Source organism: Tympanuchus pallidicinctus, unplaced genomic scaffold (assembly GCF_026119805.1).
Source record: "Tympanuchus pallidicinctus isolate F22 unplaced genomic scaffold, pur_lepc_1.0 scaffold7, whole genome shotgun sequence".
NCBI classification, from domain to species: Eukaryota; Metazoa; Chordata; class Aves; order Galliformes; family Phasianidae; genus Tympanuchus; species Tympanuchus pallidicinctus.
The window spans coordinates 10,843,868-10,868,892 of NW_026294791.1; the positions used below are offsets into that span (position 1 = coordinate 10,843,868).

At 35.1% G+C, this 25,025-nt stretch overlaps 1 protein-coding gene across 3 annotated transcripts in view; it reads right to left on the reverse strand.

The window, feature by feature from the left end:
• Positions 1 to 25,025, reverse strand: part of ZZZ3 (zinc finger ZZ-type containing 3) — a 56,565-nt gene that overhangs the window by 6,823 nt on the left and 24,717 nt on the right. For 2 of the 3 annotated variants that reach the window (XM_052665921.1, XM_052665920.1), the window contains exons 3-10: positions 22,770 to 24,328; positions 10,362 to 10,500; positions 8,837 to 8,984; positions 8,636 to 8,754; positions 8,284 to 8,355; positions 7,986 to 8,087; positions 7,055 to 7,150; positions 2,460 to 2,612 (exon numbers count right to left, since the gene is read on the reverse strand). In XM_052665921.1, the coding sequence (XP_052521881.1) occupies positions 2,460 to 2,612; positions 7,055 to 7,150; positions 7,986 to 8,087; positions 8,284 to 8,355; positions 8,636 to 8,754; positions 8,837 to 8,984; positions 10,362 to 10,500; positions 22,770 to 24,277 (2,337 nt within the window). In that variant the 5' untranslated portion in view covers positions 24,278 to 24,328. The remainder of the gene's footprint in view (positions 1 to 2,459; positions 2,613 to 7,054; positions 7,151 to 7,985; positions 8,088 to 8,283; positions 8,356 to 8,635; positions 8,755 to 8,836; positions 8,985 to 10,361; positions 10,501 to 22,769; positions 24,329 to 25,025) is intronic. The other variant, XM_052665922.1, reaches the window with a different exon arrangement.

Below are 25,025 nucleotides of genomic sequence, written 5' to 3' on the forward strand. Positions count from 1 at the left end.
CTCCTTCAATTTTCTTCAGCAAAGATTGAAGACCTGTATGTTATGAGAAGACAAATTCTCACTCTAATTCACAGGACTACTTCAAGATAGCTATTTAATTGCAGCAGCTGTACTTGGTATATGTCAGATGTCTTCAAAGATGCAAAGTCTGTATGGACTATACTGGTAGGCATGTTCAGTTATGAAAAAGAATTACAAGCAATCATTCTCTGAATATAGCCTTATCTCAATTCCCTTTTAAAAATCCGTGAAGCTTGAAATGTCTGCATTATTTAGTAAGTTTACTGAAGGAAAAGAGGGAAAATGGCATACTGTTTAGTGTTAACTATTTTTCTAAGGGCCATATAAATTATTTAATTGTAATTCTGAAAATACTTAGAGGACTAGACTGCAAGTACCCTGAAAAAAAAAAACAAAAAAACCCACAAGGTTAAATGACACAATTTTATTGTGATAAGCTTCACCTTCTTCCTATTAAAAAAAAAAACACCATTTACACAAATAAGTTTTACTAAAAAAAAAGCCAGGAATGATATAATCATATATTGAATAAAATATGCTACAACAGCTCCTCATGTGGACACTTGATTCTGGATTAGTACATTGTATTCTAGAATAATTAGACTATTCACACCATGAAGTGATCATCACTGAAAGTTAAATTCTCTCTTTTGAGAACAGTGTCTTCACTTGAGAATAATTAATTCATACTACAGTGATGTTTGAGGAATGGTTATGCCAATCAACTGGTAACGCCCAGACAAAATCTTCTGTTTTTACAAGGAAACACTACCTGGTACTTCTATTGTGAAGAACTCAAAAAAAAATTTTCCTATAATTTTCCAGCTACACCAAATATCTTCTTGACCACATCAATGCGCAGTATAGTATTTCTCCCTGAGATACCAGCTGTCACTAAGAGACCTGATTTGTTGGACCTGATGATCCCTGAGGGCCCCCTCCAACTTGGATTAAAGCAGACTCCAGTATATTCACTTTGATTATAGTTCACAATCTCTTTTTCCTTCTATGTTGCTTTTATTTTGCACTGATAATGGGGATCTTTCTGATAACTGAGCTCACCTGTGTCTTTCTACATTACTGCAAGCCAGAAATATATCCATCTGGAAATGTTGCACTAGTGAAGAAAGAAAAGATTAAGCCAAATTTGGGGGAAAATAAAAAGAAAATGGAAAAAAAAAGAAACCAGGGAGAAGGGGCACACATCCACCATTATCACTGCAAAAAAGTAAAACAGCCATTTCTATCAAAACAATGAAAAAAAATCTTAGTTGCCCCCTATTTACTAGAGTTAGGACACCACAGGAAAAAACAAAATGCTTTAGGAAAATACTAGGAACAGAGAGAATAACTACTTCAAAAAAAAAAAAAAATACAGGACAAAGGACTGTTTGATAAAAAATTGTTCAATTGAGATTAATAATGGTAATAAAAATTAATAGTGATCTGCAGCTCTTCTAATCTGCATTTTTCTTCCCATGCCTTTTAAGATACATATTGGAATAAAAAAATTACTGGAAATGCCTATACACAAACAAAAAGACCATCACAGAGAGAAGGCAGAATATGAGCGAAGATGCAATTTAAGACTGAGCAATAGATAAGGAAATTTAAGAGTTTAAGGAAGACTCTGCAGTGCACGTAAGAAAAAAGTCAGCAAAGTAAAAGAACGGACTTATCCTGGGTGGCCTTAATACTGTTATTATGCAACAGGTTTTTCACACACAAGATGGCACTAGGCTCACCAAAAAAACACTACAAGTCATGTTCTTTGGTCTAAGCACAGTAAACCTGCAGTGATTCACACCAGCTGTGAACCTCATCAAACATCTTAGTAGTGGATACACTACCCCGTATGCATGTATGTAAAACTACAAGAATGTAGACGTGCATTACTGCATATGATAAATTAGGAAGCTGGAACACTGCGTGATGCAATGACACGCTGGGATAGGATATGTACTGGAGCCTGCTGCTTGAGACTCAAGTCTGTTACTTCATGCCTTGAAGCAGATTGAAAAAAAATCCATAATTCTGCCAGTGAAAGAAGGCAAAAAGCAACCGCCAACAGAAATTTTACCAGGACTGTATGCAATGCAGCACCGCATTAACTGGAATCACATCTATACAGTTTGTGTGATTTTAAGAGTGATCTTATGTCAGATGACTTTTTGAAACTATATAACTAAAATAATTTAGAAGCTGTTTCACCACAGAACTCTTTATTACTTCCTTTTCTTCCTTTCTGATTTGGTCTAAATTTCCTGCAATTGTGGACCTTTATTGTAATGTGCTTGCAATTCAAAATAGCTGATGAATCTGACTATAATACTTATGTGATATTCATTTTATGACAGATGCTTAATCCTCATATTATTCATTTGAAAAGTTTAGATGACAGTAAAGAATATATTCTCTGACTGATTTAAATGACATACCGATACTTCCTCTTCTGCTGCAATATCCATATGGCTGTGAAAACTGGATCTGTCATCATCCTCATCCATATAAACTGGAGGCTCGTGCGATGTCATAAAAGTTGAAGGTTTGAAAAGATGTTTATTTAAAGGGTGCTGCCGTCTACTCGATGACTATAGTGGAAAAATGGTACATTTTAAAAGACATCACCTGGTTACCATTTAAACAATCCTTATCCAATACAACCTTGTCAAGAAGTCCTTCCTGCACTGAACAACATTGCATCATCTTTCCCATTATGATTACTTATATCTCTGTATCACAGCTTTGTATAGTCTCATACTGTGGAGTTTTTTTCCCCAGTAGGAAGTGAAAGAGACTCCCCAATAGGAAGTGAAACACTGCTCTAGTAAAAACCTATCAAGAAAGTGCTCACATCATAAAAACCCAACCATCTAAACAAATGAGATAACAGAAAAACAGAAAATAAAACTGCCACGATTTTGAAGACTGAGAACTGAAGTGCAAAGATATTAATGACTTCCAAATCTGAATGGATGCTGCTAGTGTGGGACTAAGCAACTAAATGCTTTGCACACAACCCCACGCTTGACACATCATCAAATTCTTAGATATTCCAAGAACCCAGTTAATACAAGTCTAGACTAATTTTGTTCAGATTTCTTTTTTGGTCTAGGGAGAGAAAAAGCTATTGCTAAAAGCAGCTCGTTCCACCACAAAAGACACTTCTACAAGTTAGGAATAAATGCTCTCCAAAGGTTCTTTTTCATTGCCACTGACTGGAAAAGGAACCCAAGAAATGTCAGAAGAGATAAATTACTCCATTAGCGTGCATCTGAAACCTTTCAACTGTAATGCTGTCTGAAGGTGTAGAATGCACAGCAATTTGAAAGTAGATTACTTAAAGGCACTTAGCCCTTATTACATATTCCCCATGGAGGAATATTTAACACCAAATAGAAGAATATTTAATGAATGAAACTGACTCAACTTTTTACTTAGCTCCTTTCCAAACTACCTTTTAAGCATCTTGATATATTCCATAGCTCAAAAAAAAAAAAAGCGTGAATCAGAAACTCTAGGCATGAAAAGCATTTCTTTGTGTGTTTTGTAATTATAGAAGAGAGGACCGTCTTGCTCTTTGTCTAGGTTCTGTCATATAGATAAAGCATAATAAATATTTAACATAATTGTTACTTCATCTTTTATCAAGAACTTGTATCCCAGAGGTTCCTAAAACCAGTTACAAAGCCATTTATTTGAAGAGGAATTCAACATGTAACATTATTTTAAAATTGTGTATAGTTTAAAAAGGCAAAGCAATTATATTGGATGAAATGTAGCTATGCAGACAAAAATACAAAAGGAACCGAGTCTAGCCCAATTAACTTGTAAGGAAAGATATGAAGTAATACTGGTTGGAAACTGGTACCTCATTTATGCAGGAGAATTACAATGCACAGAATAAAAGTGAACACTTTGTTTTAAGACTGATGTTGAATCACTTGTGCTGATTTTTTCCACCTGCCTTAAGATCACTGGCTTCCTATGCTTTGCTTCCTTTCTAGCTTCCTTTAAAATACGCGCTAGAACAATTCCACCTGTAAAGTTAGGCTGTATCTCAGTCTGAGCTGACACAGTGATTTAAATATTCTGTTAATATAAGGAAAACAGATCTGTATACATAGAATCACAGAATCATTAAGGATGGAAAAGACCTCTAAAATAATCATGTCAAACCATCATCTACCACCAATACTGTCCATTAAACTGTGTCCCTCAGTGCCACATCCCCACGGACCTGGAACACCTCCAGGTTTGGTGACCCCACCACTTCCCTGGGCAGCTGTGCCAGTGCACCTCTGCTTTTACAGGGAAAATATTTTGTGTAATGCACAAGCAATATTAGATCTGAAATGTAAGAAAGAAAAATGTATGTCTACACTTACACACCTGCATTATCTCACACACGGTTATGGCCTACAATTTAACCAAGGATTTGAATTCTTTTTTTTTTTTTAACATCATTCTGCTTTTTAACATGATTCTACAATACTACCTACAAGCAGACAGTTAAAAAAAGTCATTTTTCCTTTGGGAAGTGTATCTTCAGGATTAAGCTTAAAAGAAGGTGAAATAATGACGGAGTATTACAAGCATTACATTAAAAAAATAAGTCATAACTGAATAAAGGAGTGCTAAATCACTGGTTATGCATTATTTTCACTAGTGGCTGGCAGAAAAACTGGAGTATCCTGCACAACTTCATGTACCATTTATGTGAAGAGACATTACGTCATATGAGTTCAACAAGATGTTCAAGAATGAAATAAGACTCTCACCTCCCCAGTAACCATTTCAAAAAAGCAGACTAGGTGATCCCTATGGAGAAACCTCCTCGTGTGAAGAGCCTCTTCCAACACCAGTATTTACATTAAACATAACAAAGCCTTTTAGTCCCTCAGAAATGCGTACTTTAAGAACCAGCAATTACACATCTATTACAGGCAGTAAAGCAGATACTGCCGTTTATAGCATATGTGTATACTCAGAATTACAATAAACATGAGCACAGCACAAGCACAATCCAGGCTTTCACTACCCCCTTGCACTTCCTTTCTGCCATGATATCTTATTCTCTACTGGGAATAACTACAGTCTGATACAATCTTTATTGTAAGTAGACAGCTATGTTAGTAGACTGAGAAATCAAATCCCCCACATACATTGTTTGTTACATTTTTTCATCTGTTGTATAATTATATTTTCTTTTTAACGTGGGTTTCAAATAGAAAATGGAGAAGCTACCTTGCTACAAATCAAGGCACAGTGACCTTATTCTTACAATTCAGTCATAAGAATAAAGGTATTACTCACATTGCAAAAAATAAGTGCTAGAGTTGTTCTACATATAAGCTTAAGAAAAAATCTAAGTTGGCAGCACTGCTATTGTAGTTTGCAAATGTTAAGAATTTTATAAAATATGGTTTCTGTATTTACTGTGTTGTGTATGTAAGCAGAACAGCATAAAGAACTTCACGGATTGCTGTTCAAATTAGTGAAAAATACAGTTAAGAGTCACATGTGTACTGATTAAGTGCTCCTATTATTCAGCAAACACAGTGATCTGCTGCCCTGCAGCATTTCTCATGTTCAGTAATAAGTCTTCCCAAATAAAATTAAGAGGAAAGAAAACAAGGGGTGGGACTAAGGTAATTTAAAATAGCAAGGTGATAAATAGAAATTAAAAGACTGTTTTCAGAAGGAAATTTTCACCCTCTTGAAATCAGCCCCCAGTACAGTAAACTGTACAAGTAATGGACAAGTAATACACGCATCTCACTACAGTATATAAGGTATCAGTGTTTGCAGCTGGATTTCCTTTTTTTTTTGTTCTCCTATCAGAATGCAATTTTCCAAGAGATGAAGCAGCGGAATCATGCCTCTGTTTATAGAGTAGAATGGTAGGTTAAACTCCTGGTGAAAGTAAAATGGCATTACGCTGTTAGATGGCACACTGGAAAATTTCTGATAAAAGCACTCCTTCTTTGCAACAACTTCAGAGACAACTAGGAGATAAATGTTGCACACACCCATTTTTAAGCACTATAGATACACAGTGGCAGTTCTTCCTATCAGGCTTGTCTGACAGCAACTTCAGGTCCCAAACTTTCAAGGAATTAAGTTTGTAAATGTTTGCTTTTCAGAAGCAATGTGGAGCTTACTCTATTCATTATCAGGAAACATCAATGCAAAACAAACAAACAAACAAACAAAAAAGTAACGTTACTCCACAATCTGCCATTGTGACAGGTTTTAAACAACCTCTTTAAATATAATGGTAACAGCAACAAAAACAAGTATATACACTGAGACCGCTCTCTTCAAACATCTAGAGTTCTCTTTAGTACCAAGAGAAGAACTACAAGACTTACATCAAAAGATATAACTGGTCAGCACAAAAAATCTAGGGTCTGTTCTTTTGCAAATTAAGAAGATTTCTCAGGATTGTATTTTCTCACCCTTTCCAAAACCAGGAAAAACACTACATTTTAATGATAATTTCTATTAACTTCCTATTTTAATGGGCACACACCACAAATCACAATAAAACACAGCAATTTAGAATTAAGTCTATGCCTGTGCTAGTTTAGTATGCTGTTATATTTAATTTTCTATGGTTTTGATAATTAAAAGATGACTATAGAATATGATGTATTTGGCTCCTCATCTTCTTCCAGTATAGTTCTCATTATCCCTTTCTAGATTAATTTCAGTAAACTTACAAATGAGGAAAAAATACACCCAAGATCAATCCTTCGGCCCCGTTAGCTCTGTCTGCAATCTAAATGCAGTGTTTTCTTTTCTGATACTTCATCTCCCCAAGGTTATTCAATTAACAGGTGTTGATGTGAAATTAGAATAACACCCAATTCACTCTATATTGCTAATGTTAAAATAACAGATCAAAAAATACATTGGTGGAGCTTGCGAGTAAGAAAGTTGTAATCAAGACAAATCAAATCCATTGAAATAATTAAGTTTCAATATGCATGCAAATGTAACAATAAAAATGGAATTTCTGCTGTCTCACCTTTTTTGAGTATAAATATAAATTTGGAGTTCTTCCTGGAACTGGAATACCAGCTTTAGTCAGTTTAATAAAATATTTTTGCACTCTACTGGCGACCTAAAAAAATACCAACATGCAACAATTGAACGTCAAATGAAATATGACAGGCTTTCACATCAAATTTTTGCCAGTACCAATTACACTGGCTCACAATATAAAGACTCCAAACTATCACTTCCAACACTGCAACAACTACTCTGTTATATATCCTGTAAGCTACATTTGTCATATTTCCATATGCTTTGAAGCTTTCATAGTAAAAAATCATCTTGTTCAAAAATACACAAGGAAACCAACCAAAAGCAGTGATAAAGAATTTAAGCAACTTCTTACCTTGCTGAAATTAAACTTTTTCTGTGTTAACAGTAAACAGTAACACATAAATTATATATTGGTACCATATAGAAAATTCTTCCACGTTTTATTTATGAAATGAGCTTCATACATTTTAATTTGCCACTACAACATTTGTATAAATACAGATATCACTAGAAATGAAGTAATGTTTTATACTGAAATACTTAATATTCCTTAATGTGAAAGCACACTAGCTAAACAGAAGAAATTAAAATACTATGAAAACAAGACATCAGCATTTTTTCTCATGGCCAATCTGGAGAAATTATGCTGTTTTACTGAAAAAGCTCCTAAAAGTCAGACACAGAAACACTCAGTGTCTCCACTTTTGGCTTCCTTTGTGGAGGTGGACACCAATATAGAACCAATTCTGTGATATACAAGTATTAAAATGTGTGCCAATTATCAAGATGAGAAATAAATTATTCAAGAGATGAGAATAAATCCAGATACAAATTTTTATCACGCTTTCTAAAAAGCAATAAAAAATATTATCAATGAGAGGGACTCGTCCGCAAAGCGTTCTACTTGTTACCTGCTTAGCTGTTCTATTTCCCAGTTCATCAGCTATCTTCTGCCACCTTCGGGACTCTACTTCCTCTGGTGGATACTTCAGAAGCAACTGCTCGAGTTTTTTCTAAATCAAACAAAAATCAAGAGTTAAAAAAAAACACAACCTATTTTAATATAGGCATGAGTTGTCAAAGTACAAGTATCTCTATATATGCGACTTTAGCTTCTAATTACTAATTAAATATTATTACACAATTTGTTTTTATTATTATCATGTATGTTATCACTGCTACAAAATAAATAGAAAGGTTTCCCGTTACCTGTTCCTCTACAGTCCACAGCTGGTTAAAAGTTTCAGGTTTGGTCTCATCGCAGAGTCGCCCTCTTATCATCTGTTCAAACAGAGGACATAAAATGGAAAAGGAGTTTAGAAAACATACGGCTAGGATACTCTGGTCCTCTTCCTACCTAAGTAAAACGAAATACAGACCAAATAAATGCAGGGAAATTTGAAGTAAGTTTTGCCTAAATAATTAAAAAAAAAAGTAAACAGATTTCAATACATGCATGAACTTCATGACCAATTTTAGCATTTGATGTGGAAGTTTAAAATATTCACACAGTAGTTTAAAAAGTTACTATTTTATAAAAATTTCCTTTTGTGAGAACTACCTGTGGACGACTGCTTGTAGAACCTTCTGGACCATCACTTAAAGGCAAGACAGAATATGAAATTGACTCTCCATCTTTCTTGGGATCCAAAGGACTTTTTGGTCTTGCAGGTATACCTACTGGAGGGAACAAAGGAAAGGGTTAATTAAATCTCCATACTCATCTCCTGCTTTTTGTAACATACATTTTTTCTCCTTTTACCTTTGTCAAAAATCAGCTTTGCTCTTCTACTGTTACGTTTTCGGTTTTTGAATTCTCTCTCAAAGTTTCCAAGGCTAGTGGTGTATTGGTCCCAGGCAATCTCAGGGAGTTGAACAACTCTCTGAGGATATGGAAGACCCATATCAACCTGAAAAAAGAAAGTAAACATTGAAAAGCAATATTTAAATTAGTTGAATATCCAAACAAATAGCTACAAATCCTAAAAAGACACGAAAACCTAATGCTGCCTTTTAGCTAACAGCAAAATTGAAAATCAATATTTTTGAAGTGCCATGCAGCACACAGTTCGTTTGTTTTTAAGGAGAAGGTATCTTCCAAGAGTAATACACAACAGTGCATATAAAATATGCAGCGGCACGGACAATGATGGCTTATTAAGGTAAGACTTGAAAATGTGTGTTTCACAGTTGAAATAAGGAGTTCCTGACTTCAGTTTCTCACTGCTGTCTGACTTTTGTTCAGATATACTTTTTGCCTAGGATCTGTACCTTTCTCAAGATTAAGAAAACACAGGAAACCACAGGACTTCAAGTTTTATTGTCTGATAAACCTAAACACATCCCATCAAGGAATTCAGTGTATGTTTTACACTGACTTTGCTGTCTTCTACACAGAACACAACCGTTGCAAGGATCACCAATTTGACAGCCAAGCTTAAGAGTACCTATTTCCTTGGGTTCAGGCACTCATATGCACCAGATGCTTTCAGCTAGTGATACAACCATTATCATATGTAACCTATTAAGTCTTGCATGCTATAAGTTCATCTCAAAATGTAATGGATAATAACCACTGAAACCAATGGGCTTAGAGAAGACCTCTCTAAATCTACGTCTCTACAAGCATAGGGTAAGGGCATTGTAAGGTACCTATTTCATTTTCCTCTGAAATACAGAATATTGCTGCCAGACAAGAAGGGGAGGCATTTGTCACTGGCAGATGTAGGAGTGAAAAAATACTCAACCTTTAAACCTTTTAACATCTGTTCTTTTTTTCTTTTCACTTGAAAAACAAGATCCTTACTTATCAAAATTCATTCTCCTCTCTCAGACAATGTTTCAGTTATGTTATCCAGCACTCTTCTAGACATATTTTCCAGAGTTCATTTTGGTTTTATGAACTGTATTTCCCACTCTTTAAAAACTACCCTACCAAATTCACTCATAGTACAAGACTTAATTTCTCTAATAAGAAAAGTCCCAAATTCTTGATCTGAAGTTTATGACTTGTAGATTTCAGGTAGTCCTAAAATATTCCTCTTACAATTAGAAATTTTAAAATTACATTTCCACATAAGAAAAAAAGGAAATATATCTAATTAAATATTTGAGCGCTTTCTCTTACAGATTTGATAAGCAAACAACGGGCCATTTTTTGCTCAGCAGATAAAAGGCTTTAGAGTCCTAACGCAAGTTTATAAAGAATTCCAATTTCTACAGATGATGAATCACTAGTTATTAAAAAAAAAATCTGAGTAAGACTTAAGAAATGCCCATTGAAATACCTTCTTCTGGAGTCTTTCCACAAATCCAATAGGATCTTTCAGTGCTTCTCTCTGGTGTCTGCCTAAACTTTCAAGGTCTTGAACTGCTTGAGTACGTTGAGCCTCGAGTACAGCAATCGTCTGTAACAGTCTCTGATAACTACAGAGACAAAGGAAAACATCTCACTAAATTTGTCTTTAAGAGTGAACCTCCAAATCTAAATACTAGCCATGATTATCTCCTAGTATCTAACAGAATTCATAGCTTATCCGAAACAGGTGATAGGCATTTTTACTGAATTATATAAATAACTGTATCAAAATTATTTTAAGTAGATGAATTTATATAAACCAGTAAAAAACAGTGTTACTATTACTACTAATACATTTAAACCTAAATTCTATACTAGCTAAAACAATGCTACCAAGGACACGCTTCTCATATTCTCAACAGTTATGATCTATATTCTTCACTTAGAAGGAAAAAAACCCAACAGAATGATACAATTTCACTCACTCCAAAATAAACCACAAATGATTCTACTGCAAAAATTCAACATTGCACTCAACCACCTACAGAATGTATAAGAATGACTCTTAAAAACTCCGCAGCTAAACATTTCAGAGAAGCTTCACTTCAGAGTACAGAATAACCATTTGCAAACGTGACAATAAACCACCGAAAGAAATTTACAAAATAAATACATACAGGAGAGATTTCTCTAATAATACAGAGGTTAATTGAAATGTCAGTGTTCCCTCAAATACACCATGCTTGATCCCCATGCAAATCTGATTTTCTATTTAACAAGTATGCTAAAGATCACTTTAAGACTCACATCTGCACTCAGTAATGGAGGCTGCCCAGACTGTCTTCTGCAAAGCTAACTCAGGGCAGGAAATCACACAGTCTTACAATAAATGAGTAATTCCTTTTATTAGCTTTATAGGTATGGTTGTCCACTTCAGATCACAAGCCTGTGACACCTGTGGCCCCTGTTGCTACAAATCACTACATATCAATGCTTTCAGGAAAATGCTTTCTGACATTTAGTATTACAACTACGTTTTAGTTTAATGCAAAGTGCAACCCAGTGCGTATTAAAATCAACTAAGATCTATTTACTACTAAACTATTTCAGTAAAATCTTCTTTCTGTTCCCTTATTGCTAAAGTAAAAAGAATCTTCACGCAATCATTTCCACACATACTATAAAAAGGATCCAGAGGTTTCAGAGAAATACAAGATTTTCAATCCACTACATTGGTAGTTGGGTAAGTGTGGGGAAGTAAACAGCTTCGAGGCAAAATACAGGCTTCATATCATCAAGCGTATGAGTTTCTGCCCAGACACTGCATCACCTCAGAGAAGGTAATTTTCTTTCCACTTCTCTGTAATAGCTGAAAACACAAACTATAGCCACAAGTTTTTCAGCTTGAAACTAAAGTGCTGAGTTCATTTAAAAACAGCGTGATACAAATCTCCTATGGATTTCTTATTTAAATTAGTCCTCACATATTCAGGTTACATTTAATTGACACCTGAAATGCTCATTAAATAAGTAGCGAGGTTATTCTTGAACATACAAAATGATTTCAGAAATAACTTCAAGTTCAATGGCTCACAAATGATCCCACTGGTCTTCATGGGAATACATAAAATGCTACAACAATGTCAGAATCAATCTGAAGCATTTCACATGATGCTGATCTGCCATAACATAGCACTTTTTTCATAAAATACTTCAGGAGAGAAGAGGGTTTTGAGCAAACATAGTTCACAGTACTTTTTAATACTTCTGCTAAAGAAATGTGTTTACTTCAAGTAACTCCAACTTCTATATTTGGTTTTTAATGAGTGGTTATTTTCTGAAGCACTGGAATAGGACCACAGGTTTATTATGTGAGTATCAGATTTGTTCAAGTGGGGGAAAATGTGCATCTTGTGTTCTTATTTTCCAAAGAAAACACTGAAAATAATTAACATTTTCCACACTGAGGTATGTCATATTTGCTAAGTACTGAAACATTCTTTTAAATTCTAACACAAGTTTTTAACCAACTGTATAGCAGTGCACGAGTCCTTTACATTTCAAATCACTACTGTTTTCATATGTTTGTACAGGCTTTTAGTTCTGTGATCCCACACAACTGCAAAAGAGCCAAGCATTTCTCTGCAAATATTTCTCTGTGTGAAATAACACACAGTCAGCATTTTCTTGAAGTCTGTCTGTTCTGGCATAATACTTCTACCATGTTACCAAAAAAAGTGCATGCATGCACATAATTTCCATGACAGTTCCAAACAGCAACAAGAAAGTAGCAAACAATTTTACCATACATCTTGCAGGGTTTTCTTTTTTGTAAATAAACACAACAACTCAAACTACTTCCTGAAGTTGTGAGCCACCATCCTCCAAAATCTAAAACGCCCAGAGAATATAAAGGTATGGGGCAGTGAATGGAGAAAGTTACTGCAACCTGTCTCCCCACTGCTGCAGAACATCGGCACACACCAGAGAGGTAAACCACACAGCCACCATCTCAGCACTGCCCGGCAGCAACCACGTGATTTTGTACAAAATCTGTGAGGAATTATCATGGAAAATGATCCCACATTCTCTGCTAAAACAAAACAAAGTCATATGATTACATATCCGTTACCTAAGGAAAAGTGCAGCCAGTCTACAGTTACACTTTCCTCAGTTGAAATTACTACATTTTTAGGACGTAAGCCTGAAGCACAGTTTACTTTGCAGGGAAATTTTCATCCTACACAATGTACTTCCACAACTCACACATGAAATGGCTTAGCAGCAGCCTATGCCAGAGGCCGTGTCATTCTGCATATTTAAATAAACTCATGTCAGAGTTGCACTAACAGTCAGATGCTAGTTTCTGGTCTTTGAACATTTCTTGAGAGGAAAATATACTCTAAGTCTTAAGTGAATGAGTTCTCTGAGAAACAGACAGCATGAAATGAAGATTTTAACTAATCTGATTCACATCTGCAAACTGAATGAAATCAACGAGTGAAGCTTTTCAGTTAAATCATATTAAAGTAACGTGAAGCAGTTTTGTCCTGTTAGACAATGTAAGGGGCAGATGTAAAAGAGTGGCAAAGCTTTCTCTGCAAACAAACTCCCTACAAAGTCTGAATCCACAAACATTTAGGAACACTTGAGAAAACTGTGAGCCACGTATGGATATTGTCTCATCCATAAAAAGGAAGTTCTATTTCAAGTATCTTTATCCAAAGTAAACGTACACATTAACTCAGTATGCTACAGTGCACTATCGGCTGAGTTGTCATCATGAAATACTGAAACATAATTTTAAGGCATTTTCTCATCTTTAAGGTGGAGACAGATGTTTTACATCCATTCTCCCCTAATGAAAATAAATGGAACTTATAGAATGAAATCCCCTCAATTCCAAGTTCTAGTCTCTATTTCCTAACATGAACTACTTCATCTTTTTCAACATTTGATGACTATATGACACTCTCAGTGATACAATAAATATTCTCACATTTGCTTATCTTTATAGGCAGATGTAACTTTGATCACTCCTGTTTCACAGCATTCAGACAGACTACCTTACTGACATAGAGGTGAGCACTCATCGCTTACCACTTGTTTTCAGTACAGTCAGTTGTGGATTTTAGACACTTCAGATGCTATCTCAAAGTTACCTCCTTACTGTTTAAATATATTTATCACTATTATCACTGTTAGACTATTACTGCAAACATATGCAGTATTTGAAACTTGTATCTTCAAGAACAATCAGTTACCTATCATTCATTGGGAGGCTTTGAGTAAGTCTTTGTTTTAGTGCCATCTACTGGCACTCTAACAAAATGGATATTAAAATGCTCTACTCAGTCACTTCAGATTTTGGAAAAGTATCAGCAGCTCAGAAAAAAATCCTTATCAGGCGCTAAACTAAGAAAGGATTGGCATATTAATCAGGTTGCACTGGAGGACTGAAAACTAATGCAGAAAAAGTGTACTCCAGTATTAGTCTAAAGTTGTGGAAAATACATTTAGAATTTCCAGTTTAACTCAAGGCAGCCTCCTGGAGAAATTTTCTAGTCAAATAGAATCTTCTCTTTAAAAAATAAAAAATGGTGGGTTTTTGTTGCTGTTTAAAGTTTAGATCAGAATCATCAGACAAATCAGCCAGCTTTTAAGCTTCATCTAAAATCTTTGCCAGTACCACGATATAGAAATTTGAATGTACTTTTTCCTCACAAATTACTCTAATGTCCAGCAGAGATTTTTGAAAATCCATTACTACAGTGGGGAAGAGTGCTGAGATTCCCCAAGTGAGTGCAAGACTTGTAGAACACACCTGACAGCAACATGGAAGCAAAAGAGACCGATGAAAAGTGGCCCTTTTCTGACAGCCCTTCAGAAACAGAAAAGCACATAATCAATATGGACATACATCAACTCCTGTCAGGACAAAAGCACCTTTACCTAAAGAAAGCAGCACGTGGTAGGTTTTTCCTTACTAATACTATGATACCATGACTAAGATAATTGACTTACAGCCAAACTTTGCAATCCATAATTAATTTTTTCTTCTTCTACAACATGATTTCTTTATATGTAAATAATTCATTGTACTTTCTATATCCATAAATTATGTTTCTATTTCAAGGCATTTAAAAGACTTCTGAGATAAATCAACCCATATCTCCATTTTATGTAAAAAACAACAACAAAGCCTACACACACAAGGCCAGTTCTCCATATTCACCCTGCTGATAACAATAAAAATTGCAATTTCTGAACGCCAAAATGAAGTTGTAATAGCACTCAATTAAAACAATATACAGTCAAGAAGTACAACAAAATAATTCTTCTCAAAGGAAGAACTTAAAAACAAAACAAAAACAAATACACAACAAAACAACAACCATCACTAAACCAAAAAACTCTTCTGCAGCCTTTTACCTGGATGCTAAAGGAACACCATTCCACCCTTATTTCAAAGGCAGCCCAAGGAAACAGATACATGCTCCTTCTAACTTCCTGGCTTTCTATTTTTAAGCATTTGATCAATATTTTGTTGGTTCTGAACCTCTGATGTCCCTTTCTTTCTTAAGTCTTTATCTTTGGCTCAGAAACAGAACATCCACACCCATGCATTTCTGTAGGCCTTGCTCTTGTCAAGAGCTGTCCACCACACTCAATAGTGCTTACTATTAGCCATACCAAATCATCCTTAGCAAATAACTGCATTTCCAGCTAGTTTTCAAACTTTCTAGTAGCACTTATATCTCTGTAACTGCATTTCCAGCTAGTTTTCAAACTTTCTAGTAGCACTTATATCTCTGTGCCTCTGAATGAATGTGTAACTTATTGCAATTTTGTCAACACGAAAAGGTTAAAACATCAACCATTAGCCCTCCCCAAATTAACACATTAATATAGCCTGCTGCTGATGTTCCTTTCACATAAAAGTATTTGTGAGACAGTCATGAGCGGGGAAGATGCTGTAGGTCTGTCATTCCTCTATTTTTGATGCTTGAAGTGGTATGCAGAAACTGCAGAAGAACTCTTTTTCCTCACAAGAGGCATGAAAGGGAATACCAACAGCACACTTTCAACTATTACTTCTTCCTTCTCATCTGTAATGAAAACAGTTCTAATTCCTTCACTGAAAGAAAACGCCACTTTGATTTCTTCATTATCTCCCCTTGGATATTCTTCTCTTAAAAGATAATGGAAAAGCAGCCAAGGGGCTTTCTTAGAGAGACAGAATATGAGTACCCCATCTTGTTACCACAAGACTCAACCAGCTGAACAGAAACCCCATCTCATAAAAAAAGAAAATCAAATCTGAGAAAGCTGGCAGTACTGATTACTGAACTCATTCAACTCATTCTGTGTTACCCTATGCAGGTTCTCACTAAAAAAAAAATGACAAAGAAAACCCCCATTTAGATGCACGTTCTTGCTGTAGGAACAGAACGTACATTTTTGGGTAAAAGAGAAAAGAGAAGAATGGAATAAAACATACTTTTTATTAACATCCACTATGAAAACAAAACCATGGACAAACACAGCTTGCGCTTGTCTTAAAACTTTTAAATGTCATCACATATACTTCTGCTTTTGTGACAAGTGTCACTCATGTATAACCAAAAACACAACCAGAACAGCAGTTGTGCTGAATTTATAAATTAATATCTCATTTTTTTTTTTAACTTTTTTTTTTTTTTTTTTTAAATCAGGACCTGATTGCTATGAAGATCCTTCAGGAATTTTAAGTGCTTTTTATGACCAGGTGGAAAAAAATTTCTACCATTGTTCTGTATTAAGATAGTAAGTTGGTGGGTGTTTTGTTCGTAATTTGTACATTTTTTTCCTCCGTGATTTCTGAACCATGGTGATCAAGGAAGCTCGAAAAGTAAATGAGTTCCTGAATGTTCTCTATCTGCAGTTTGGAAGTGGGAGAGATCACAATTACTATCTCCACTAAGGGAAAGGCAAGCAAAGCAGACATACTACTCTGCACCACAGAGCTTGTGCTCTCTTCCAGGTCAGGAAGTGACAACTTGGAAGAGTGTAGAAAGAAAAAAGGAGAAAAATCAGGCAAATCAGAATGGAAGAGAATTCAAGGAGCAAAGGACACAGTATTCCACAGGACACATTACTGAAATGAGGATTGCTCTGTGGTTGATACTGCTGTTCACTAGGACAGTCCTGTGGCGGACAGCAAGATAAATATATTCAGAGACAAAAAAAGGAATTTGACAAATGAATTTGACATTTCATAGTTCCCAGATAAACCTATAACTAGTGAGAAAAAAAGCAGATACAGCACAGCATTCCCTCTTGCAAACTAAGAGCTCTATTATTTAGTGTTTATTGGATAGTTTATGTAATTATAAAACATGTTCTATGATTATGAAAATACTCTTACTAAAGCTTGCTTTGATCCTGCAATAGTTTATGTCATTTACCTTTTTTTTTTTTTGTAAGTATAGAGTAAGTACATTATAAAAAAATAATAATGCCAGCAGTAAAAATTACAAAAAAATATATCAAAATCCTAACTATCTTACACTGGTGGAAAACGTAATCAGGACTTAATTAATAGATCTGGTGGTATGCCCATTACAGTAGCACAACATGATTTAGTAACGCAATTATCCACACTATCACTCTGCAATTGATCAGAAACTCCTATTACGAGTTTCTAATTGATTTCTCTTATTTTTCTGCTTTGCAGATAAACTAGCTGCAGCATTCAAGAGATACATTCAATGAGATTTTTACTTAAAGCCAATATTTTGGTACTTACTGAGAATATGGATCTATATCAAAAACCAGAACCTGCTCCGTGAAAAAAATCTATGCTTAAATTTTGCATTAGTAAGTGATGTAAGAAAAATATATCACTTTATGCCATGTTACTACTCCACAGCGCAGACTAAGCAAGAATCAAAACACATTCCGATCCAATGCATATGGCACATATGCCTTTAAAATAAAAAAAAATAGCTGCTAACTTCTATTATTCTTCAACGCTAAAATTTATACTTCACCAGTGCTGAAAAATACCTTCCTATTAAGAAATCAGCAGAGGTTACATATTTACAAATAACTGCTTTCTTCTAATATTCTCCACCTCAGTAAGGAAAAAATCAGCCACTGAAAAGTAACTTGATTTTCTATTTGCACCAATTTGTTGTATTCCTGAAGATATTGAAAATCTACCAACCAGTCTCCTCACAATAAAACTGCATGCATGCTGCAGAGAAAAATGAGATAAAGGTGTCCTGAAAAATAATGGAGAAGGATAATTCAATCTGCAGTACTGGCTACTCATAGCTACAAACCCTCACTACAAAGGAATGTTACACAATCTTATCCGCACATTAATATTAATCCGTACTATGTACTACTAAATTTGATCTATTCTTTGACATACCTGAACATATCTGAAAATACAGAGATAAATACTGTTGTAATATACTTATTCTTGAATAATATGTAAACATAAAGATAGATATGGTGCTTTTATCATAAAACATAATCAATGAAAAGCAGTCTGATTTTTAATACTCAACCAGTCAAGGGAAAAAAAAAAAAGTGGTACATGGATATTAGTGAAAAATGCTGCTGAAGAATTACATTAGAGTTGCACTTCAAGAAGAACTGGTAATACCAAATGAACAACTACCATACCAAGATGCACCAGACTGCATTCTAGCAAGTGCAATGAGATGAAATTCTACAGAGAACTTCTAAAATCTGATTTATTAGGTTGAAACATTTGTGACCAACTGAATAAAATACAGAATTTGTAACATAGGAAAAGATGCCAGAGATGCTTTTTTTGTTTGTCACACGCATGTAATATTGGAAGTCAAACACATTCAAATAAATCAACAACGTTTCTACGAGTGATCAGTTAAATATCAGATCTTACTGGAATATCCAACATATTCCTCTGTCTTTCCAGGTTTCTGCAACAATAAAATCCACAGTAAGAATTCATAAAATGGGGTTTTAAGAGATGTATTAAACTAATTCATTCTAATCCATCTGACTTCAGATTAAATGCTGGTACAACTATTGCAATTTTAAATATTACAAAGTAATAAAAACAAAGATATGAGAATATTTATTTACCAAACAAGCACAACAAACAGGCTCTTGCATCTTAATGCTTGCAGGCAAGTATTCATGCACAATTCATGAACTGTGCCTGCATCTACAGGCCTAATCCCCTCCCTGTAAAGCTAACCACCAAATTACATGATCTTAGAAATAAATACACTGCACAATGCCTTACATGTACACGGAAACTCAATTCCTCAATCATATTTTCACCAAAAGTGTTCAGTAGATCCAGAGAAAAGTGTTGAGCAGAATTTTTTCCCCTCATACAACCCTAATGCTTGCCAATCAATACAAACCTCCAAAAACAGTAAGTAGAGAAGAAAAAAAAGAACATTAAATGAAACACAAATACAGGACAAAGGGGGAAACAGACTGAGAAGTTAATGCAAAGACAGAAAATTAAAGTAAGCTTTTGCACTGTAAGGGAGAATTACAATGTAAAAAAAGAAAAGATATTATATGCTATCGATAAAAGACACGTGCAAAACACTAAGCACAACATATAAAATTCAGCAATGCAAAATTAAACAAAAATCTCTGGTTCTATGGAAATATCTCCAGAGAAAACACAAACCCTTCTGAGCTAGGAAATACAAGCACAGTTCTCAAATATTCACCAAACCATGCTTTTTTCCTGAAACAACAATTTTTATGATTACAACAATACACAAGAATTCAAACTGGGAATGTAATAACAGGAAAATTAACATTAACAGTACTTTACAATTACGCAAGCCTTTAGATCAGCCTGTCAGTGTTGATGCGAACATCCAACACTGCAATAAATGTTTTGTTTAGAGATCCTGAATCCTTCTTTGCAGGATGGATACAACCTGTTGGAGGGTTGTGGAGCACCCACCACTCTGACCTCTCAGAATAATATTCCACACTTTGCTTTCTGTGGTTATTCTTCCTAATGCACCATCAGTTGTCTAAAAATATTCATGTATGCATGTTGCTTAAAGATGAGAACAGTGAAAGAACAATAGATACAAGAGTATCACAATATACTTGTTTTCCACACAACAAGCCGTATCACTAGCTGTTGGAGGTTTTGCTATATTGATGTTTTATCAATGTTGCAACAGCTCCTTGGAGAGTGAAAAATCAGCTGAATGAACATGTATGTAATCAAGCTATGTAATAAAATTAGAAATAATTTAAATCTACAGACATAAATTGATTCTTCAGTATAGAGGAACAGAGCCTTTTTTTACCCTGTACGAAGGATGTGAAGAACAATATTACTGTCTTGCAAAATCTACCTCCTGATCCTAGTCAAAATGTTAATCTCTCTCCAAATTTGCTTTCAAAAGTGAACAGAAACATAAGCCAGAGGAAATATCATCCATAAAGACAAGTTTAATCAGAAACTAACAAGACAGAAAAACAAAACGGTATGCCATTTGTACATCTAATAAGCCTAAGACCAGCACACACTTTGCTAAGCTAAAAATATCGAAGTCAAAATGAATATAGCCTTTATCTGATAGCACAGGAACACTGGAAGTTCTCTTGCACCTCACTAATCTAGGAAAACACTTCTGCTATCACTTTTTAATTTACTGTTTTCAAAAATAAGCATCAAGTGAGACTGAACAGGAATAATCCAACACATCACTGAACAGCCATAATACAAAAATTAAGAGTAGCCTGTAGTGAACACTTATTTCTAGATCTGGAAATGAATGCATTGCACTGTATTTTATTAATTCTTGAACTATGAAGTTCCAGATAAAAGATAATTTATTTTCATAATGCATTCAAAAATGCCAAATATAGACCTCAGATCTTTCATATGATCATATTATCAAGAGAAACCATTAGAATACTAGACTTATTTTCTTACAAATATAACCTCTACCCTACATTAAAAAAAGAACGAAACAACACATTTCCATCCAAAATCTTCCAGCATTAGTAACATTTTTTTAAAGGAAAAAAAAATATCCAGTTAAGTAACACTACCTTCAAAAGCACGCTTCCCTTGTCAAAAGTAAAAACTACAGATTTTTGATCTAGAAGAGACTTCTATGTTTCACTTTTTTCACTAAAAATCAATTAGATATAAGATAAAAACCACAGCACTTTCTTTAGAAAATAGGCATTTGGACAGCAAGTTAGGAGCAGGGCCAAGTTGCAGGCAATCTATATAAACTTCCAACTTCAAAAGGCCCCGACCAGCTCTCACAAACTATTTGCCTGTCTAACAAAAAGTAGCAGAACTTTCAGAGCAACCTTAAATATTCAAGAGTTGACAAAAGAGCACGTTCCTGCACCTTCCTGAATTTTTTCAAGAACTCCTTAATACCTGTTTTATTTAATAATAACAACCCTTCCCTCCCTTTTTTTCTTTTTTTCCTCTTTACAGCATTTACATTTAGTTACTTTTTTTTTTTTTTTCGTTTAAGGAACTCCTGAGTCTTGAATGTGGTTATTTTGGAAGAAGTTAAAATTGAGGCTACATGTAAAAATCTGACCTACTCTTCATCATTCTTTTCCTACTATATACCAAAGAGGTGGATACTATATGACTATAACTCTATAAGTTTTACTATCATACCTAGCAAAGTCATTCTATACACAGATACAAAAATTTCAAAGACAACAGTCCATCTTTCTCATTTGCAGTTTAGACAAAGCTGACATTTTCTGTATCTAACAGGAAAAGTATCTTCGGACTGATGCTTGAAGCTGTACATCTTTCACAGTTATTTTAACATCTCAGTGTGACTCAATCATGCTCTAATTATGGTCTAATCCTCAGTTTTCTCTGATTAAAATAATGCATTTGTATCAACACTGAGCAAAATTTCACCATGAAAACAATGCAACTACTATCCTCCCCAAACAGACAAATTTCTGCTGAACTATCATCTTTGCTTAGCATTTCTTATTCATTACAATTGTGCTATTTACATAAATTAAAGCAGTGTCTTTAGCTCTTAATATGGAGCAAACTGAAGTTCACCTGCATTTGGCCTTTCAGTACTCACAACAGAAAGAGAAGCAAACATTGCAACTACAAAAGATGCAGAACTCAGTAGAGCAGTACAAAGACTGTTCAAGAAAATCTGGACCAATTTACTATTTGAAGACAATTTTTTTCTATGTAGACTTTCTTCACTGAGAGAAGTATACTTCTGTTTTAAGGATCACTGTCACAGATATCATATATTTACAATTACCACAATTCTACTTACAGATACCTAAGTAGATGTAAAAACAAGTCAGTGCTCTTTTCTAAAAATTAGAATGTACACATTTGCATTTAAATGCAAAACAATGCAGGTGTAACTTACTCCAGAGGAAGTTCTCAAACTGCTACAGTTAGTAAATTCATCTTTCTTAATATGATAATGGTCTTTCCCATGAGCAAGAAAACAAGGTATCTAACCTTAAATTCTACGTACAATAGAATGACAAATCTTCAAACTGTCTGTGCTCTGTCACAGATTGATACGTAACTGAGCTCTTTAATTACAGAGTTATTAATCCTTTGGTTTTGCTTCCAGCTAGTTTTCTAGAGAAAAAACAAATGTGTTTCCAAAAACAATTTCTGTCCAAAGAACTCACATCATGAGAGATGTATAAACCACATTGCTGTACCATACTGCATATTAAATAGTTTAATTTTGTTTGAAGTAGAAGCAAGAAAGAAAAATGAGTACTGAAGAACACAAAAATTATAAAGCAGTTAAGTTTTTCTGAAAGTACTTTAAATACTTATTATGTATTTTTATAAGACAAAAGCAGAATTCATGGTTACCATAGTTACACATACTCTTTGTTGTGTTTCAATGCCACATGATCTGACTCAAAGTAATACACATCAGGCTCTTCCTCCTCATCCTCTGCAGTGTGGTTGTTGGCACTCTCTTTGGCAGATGGTACATATCCAGCAACAAGCCTAGCCTCTGAAAATGGCTTTCTTAGTCCGTCACTCCCATTATCTGTATTACAATTTCTCTCTTTTTCATTCTGTTTAATCTCTTCAGAATTTTTGGGAGATCCATTGATATTATTAATACCTACAGGTACATTCTTTTCAGTGGGACTAAGATTATTTTCCTCAACTTGTCCATTTTCTCTACAAGGAGAGTTATTTTTAGTAGGGCTACTTCTGGCAGGAGCAGCCCTTCGTGGTGAAGTTCTCAATGTGTATCTGTGTTCTTGAAGTTCTGAAATAGATGTCATCTGAGCTGAAACACAGTCCAGCAATGAAGAATGTGGTTCAGGTTCACCTGAGATTGATGTACTGTCATGATGAGTATTCGGGTTGTTGGTGGTGTTTTCAGCACACTGTTCCTTAGAGGCACTGCTATCTCCTACTACATCTACTTCCTCCTCAGAATCCCTCAACAAAGTTGACTGGATTTCAGAAAAGGACCCCGTAGCTGGCTCATCTGCCTGATTAGCATGCTCCTCAGGCAAACAGTCACTTATTATTTTGTGGTCCTCTAACTTTACCTGTTCTTGAGAGTTTGTGCAAGGCACATAATGGTCTACAACACCGTCCTCCTTGCTGCTATTAAGCAACAATGAAGAATGGGCAAATGAGTTTCCATTTTCTGCTACTGTTTTGTCCTTGGGTATACAGGAGCCAGCACTGTTTTGCTTAGAGTTCCCATCAAACTGACAGTCATCACAGTTTAGAGAATTTGAGTCTCTCTCACCAACTCCATTGACAGTCTGATAGCCTGTGATTTCTTCAACTATTGCAGAATTATTAAATCCCTCTGCACAGATATTCACCTTTTTAACTTCCCTTTTGTCACAGTCATCCAATATAAGACATCGACAAGCTCTCTTAGTCCCAGGAGAGACTGCATCATTGTCCGACACTAAGCTTTTACGCTCCAAAGATTCCTTTTCTGTTTTAGTAGGCAAGTCTTCTTCTGAACTGTTGGGTACCTCTGAACGTAGACAGCGTTTAATTCTTTTCAAAACTGGTGATACAGGTTCTCCTTGTCTTTTCTCACAATTTTCCACAGTTTGTTTATCAACATTGTCTTTTTCTGAAGTAGAGAGTCCTCTCTTTCTAGGGCTCACCCATGATTCCCGAGCACTCTGTTGTTTCAAATCAGTAGTTCTTCCACCATTACTTCCCTTCTGAGTTTGCACAGAATCTGGCCTCTTCTTTGGTGACCTTGACCGTACTTGGGGATGGGGTGAAACCTCCTCCGGATGAGCAATACTACGATTTCTTAATGTTCGACCACAAAAGTTTTCATCCAAGCCATTTAAACCCACTGTTGATCTTGTAACACGAGTAGATCGAGAAGCAGCCATACTATGGCAAGTCCCTAAAGTATGTTCATCCTGATCCACTCATTGGGAAACCTTAAAAAAAAAAAAAAATCCACAATGAAAAAAATTATAACATCCATAGAACATCCAAGAACAACCATAGAAAAAGCAATCCTGAAGAACATATTATCACACCTATCTAGTGTCAAAATAAACATGTCTGTGCTATGTATTAATACCTCTTCTGTGCCAAGAAATTACACCTGTAAAAAAATAGTTATTTTTAATGTCGGAATCAGAATCACAAAATCATTCACTGGTTGGCAGGGACTTTGAGAAGCAACCTGCTGCTCAAATAACATTCAAATGAGGTTACATAAGACTACATCCAGTTGGGCCTTGAAAACCGTTACGTACAGATATTCCACAGCTTTTCTTGGTAACCTGTTCCAGTGTTTGACCTCACAAAGAAAATATTTTTTTTCTCACATACAGGTCAGGCCTCCTCTGTTTCAATTTATGATCACTGTCTCCAGTTTTTGCACATTTACATCAATGAAAAGCCTGGCTATACTGTCAGTATTTTCCTCCTCTGAGGTACTAGAATGCTATCTACCAAGTTCTCTCCATTTTTAAACTTTCCATGCAATTGGTTGGATGAATCATTACCAACACTGAAGTAAATTCAGACTCAATGCTAAACTAAAAACAACCAGTTTGGGAGTGGATGTATTTGAGCCTTCAGGGTGAAAAGCGGGAGTACTCAATTTGCCCAAACTCAAAATAGCAT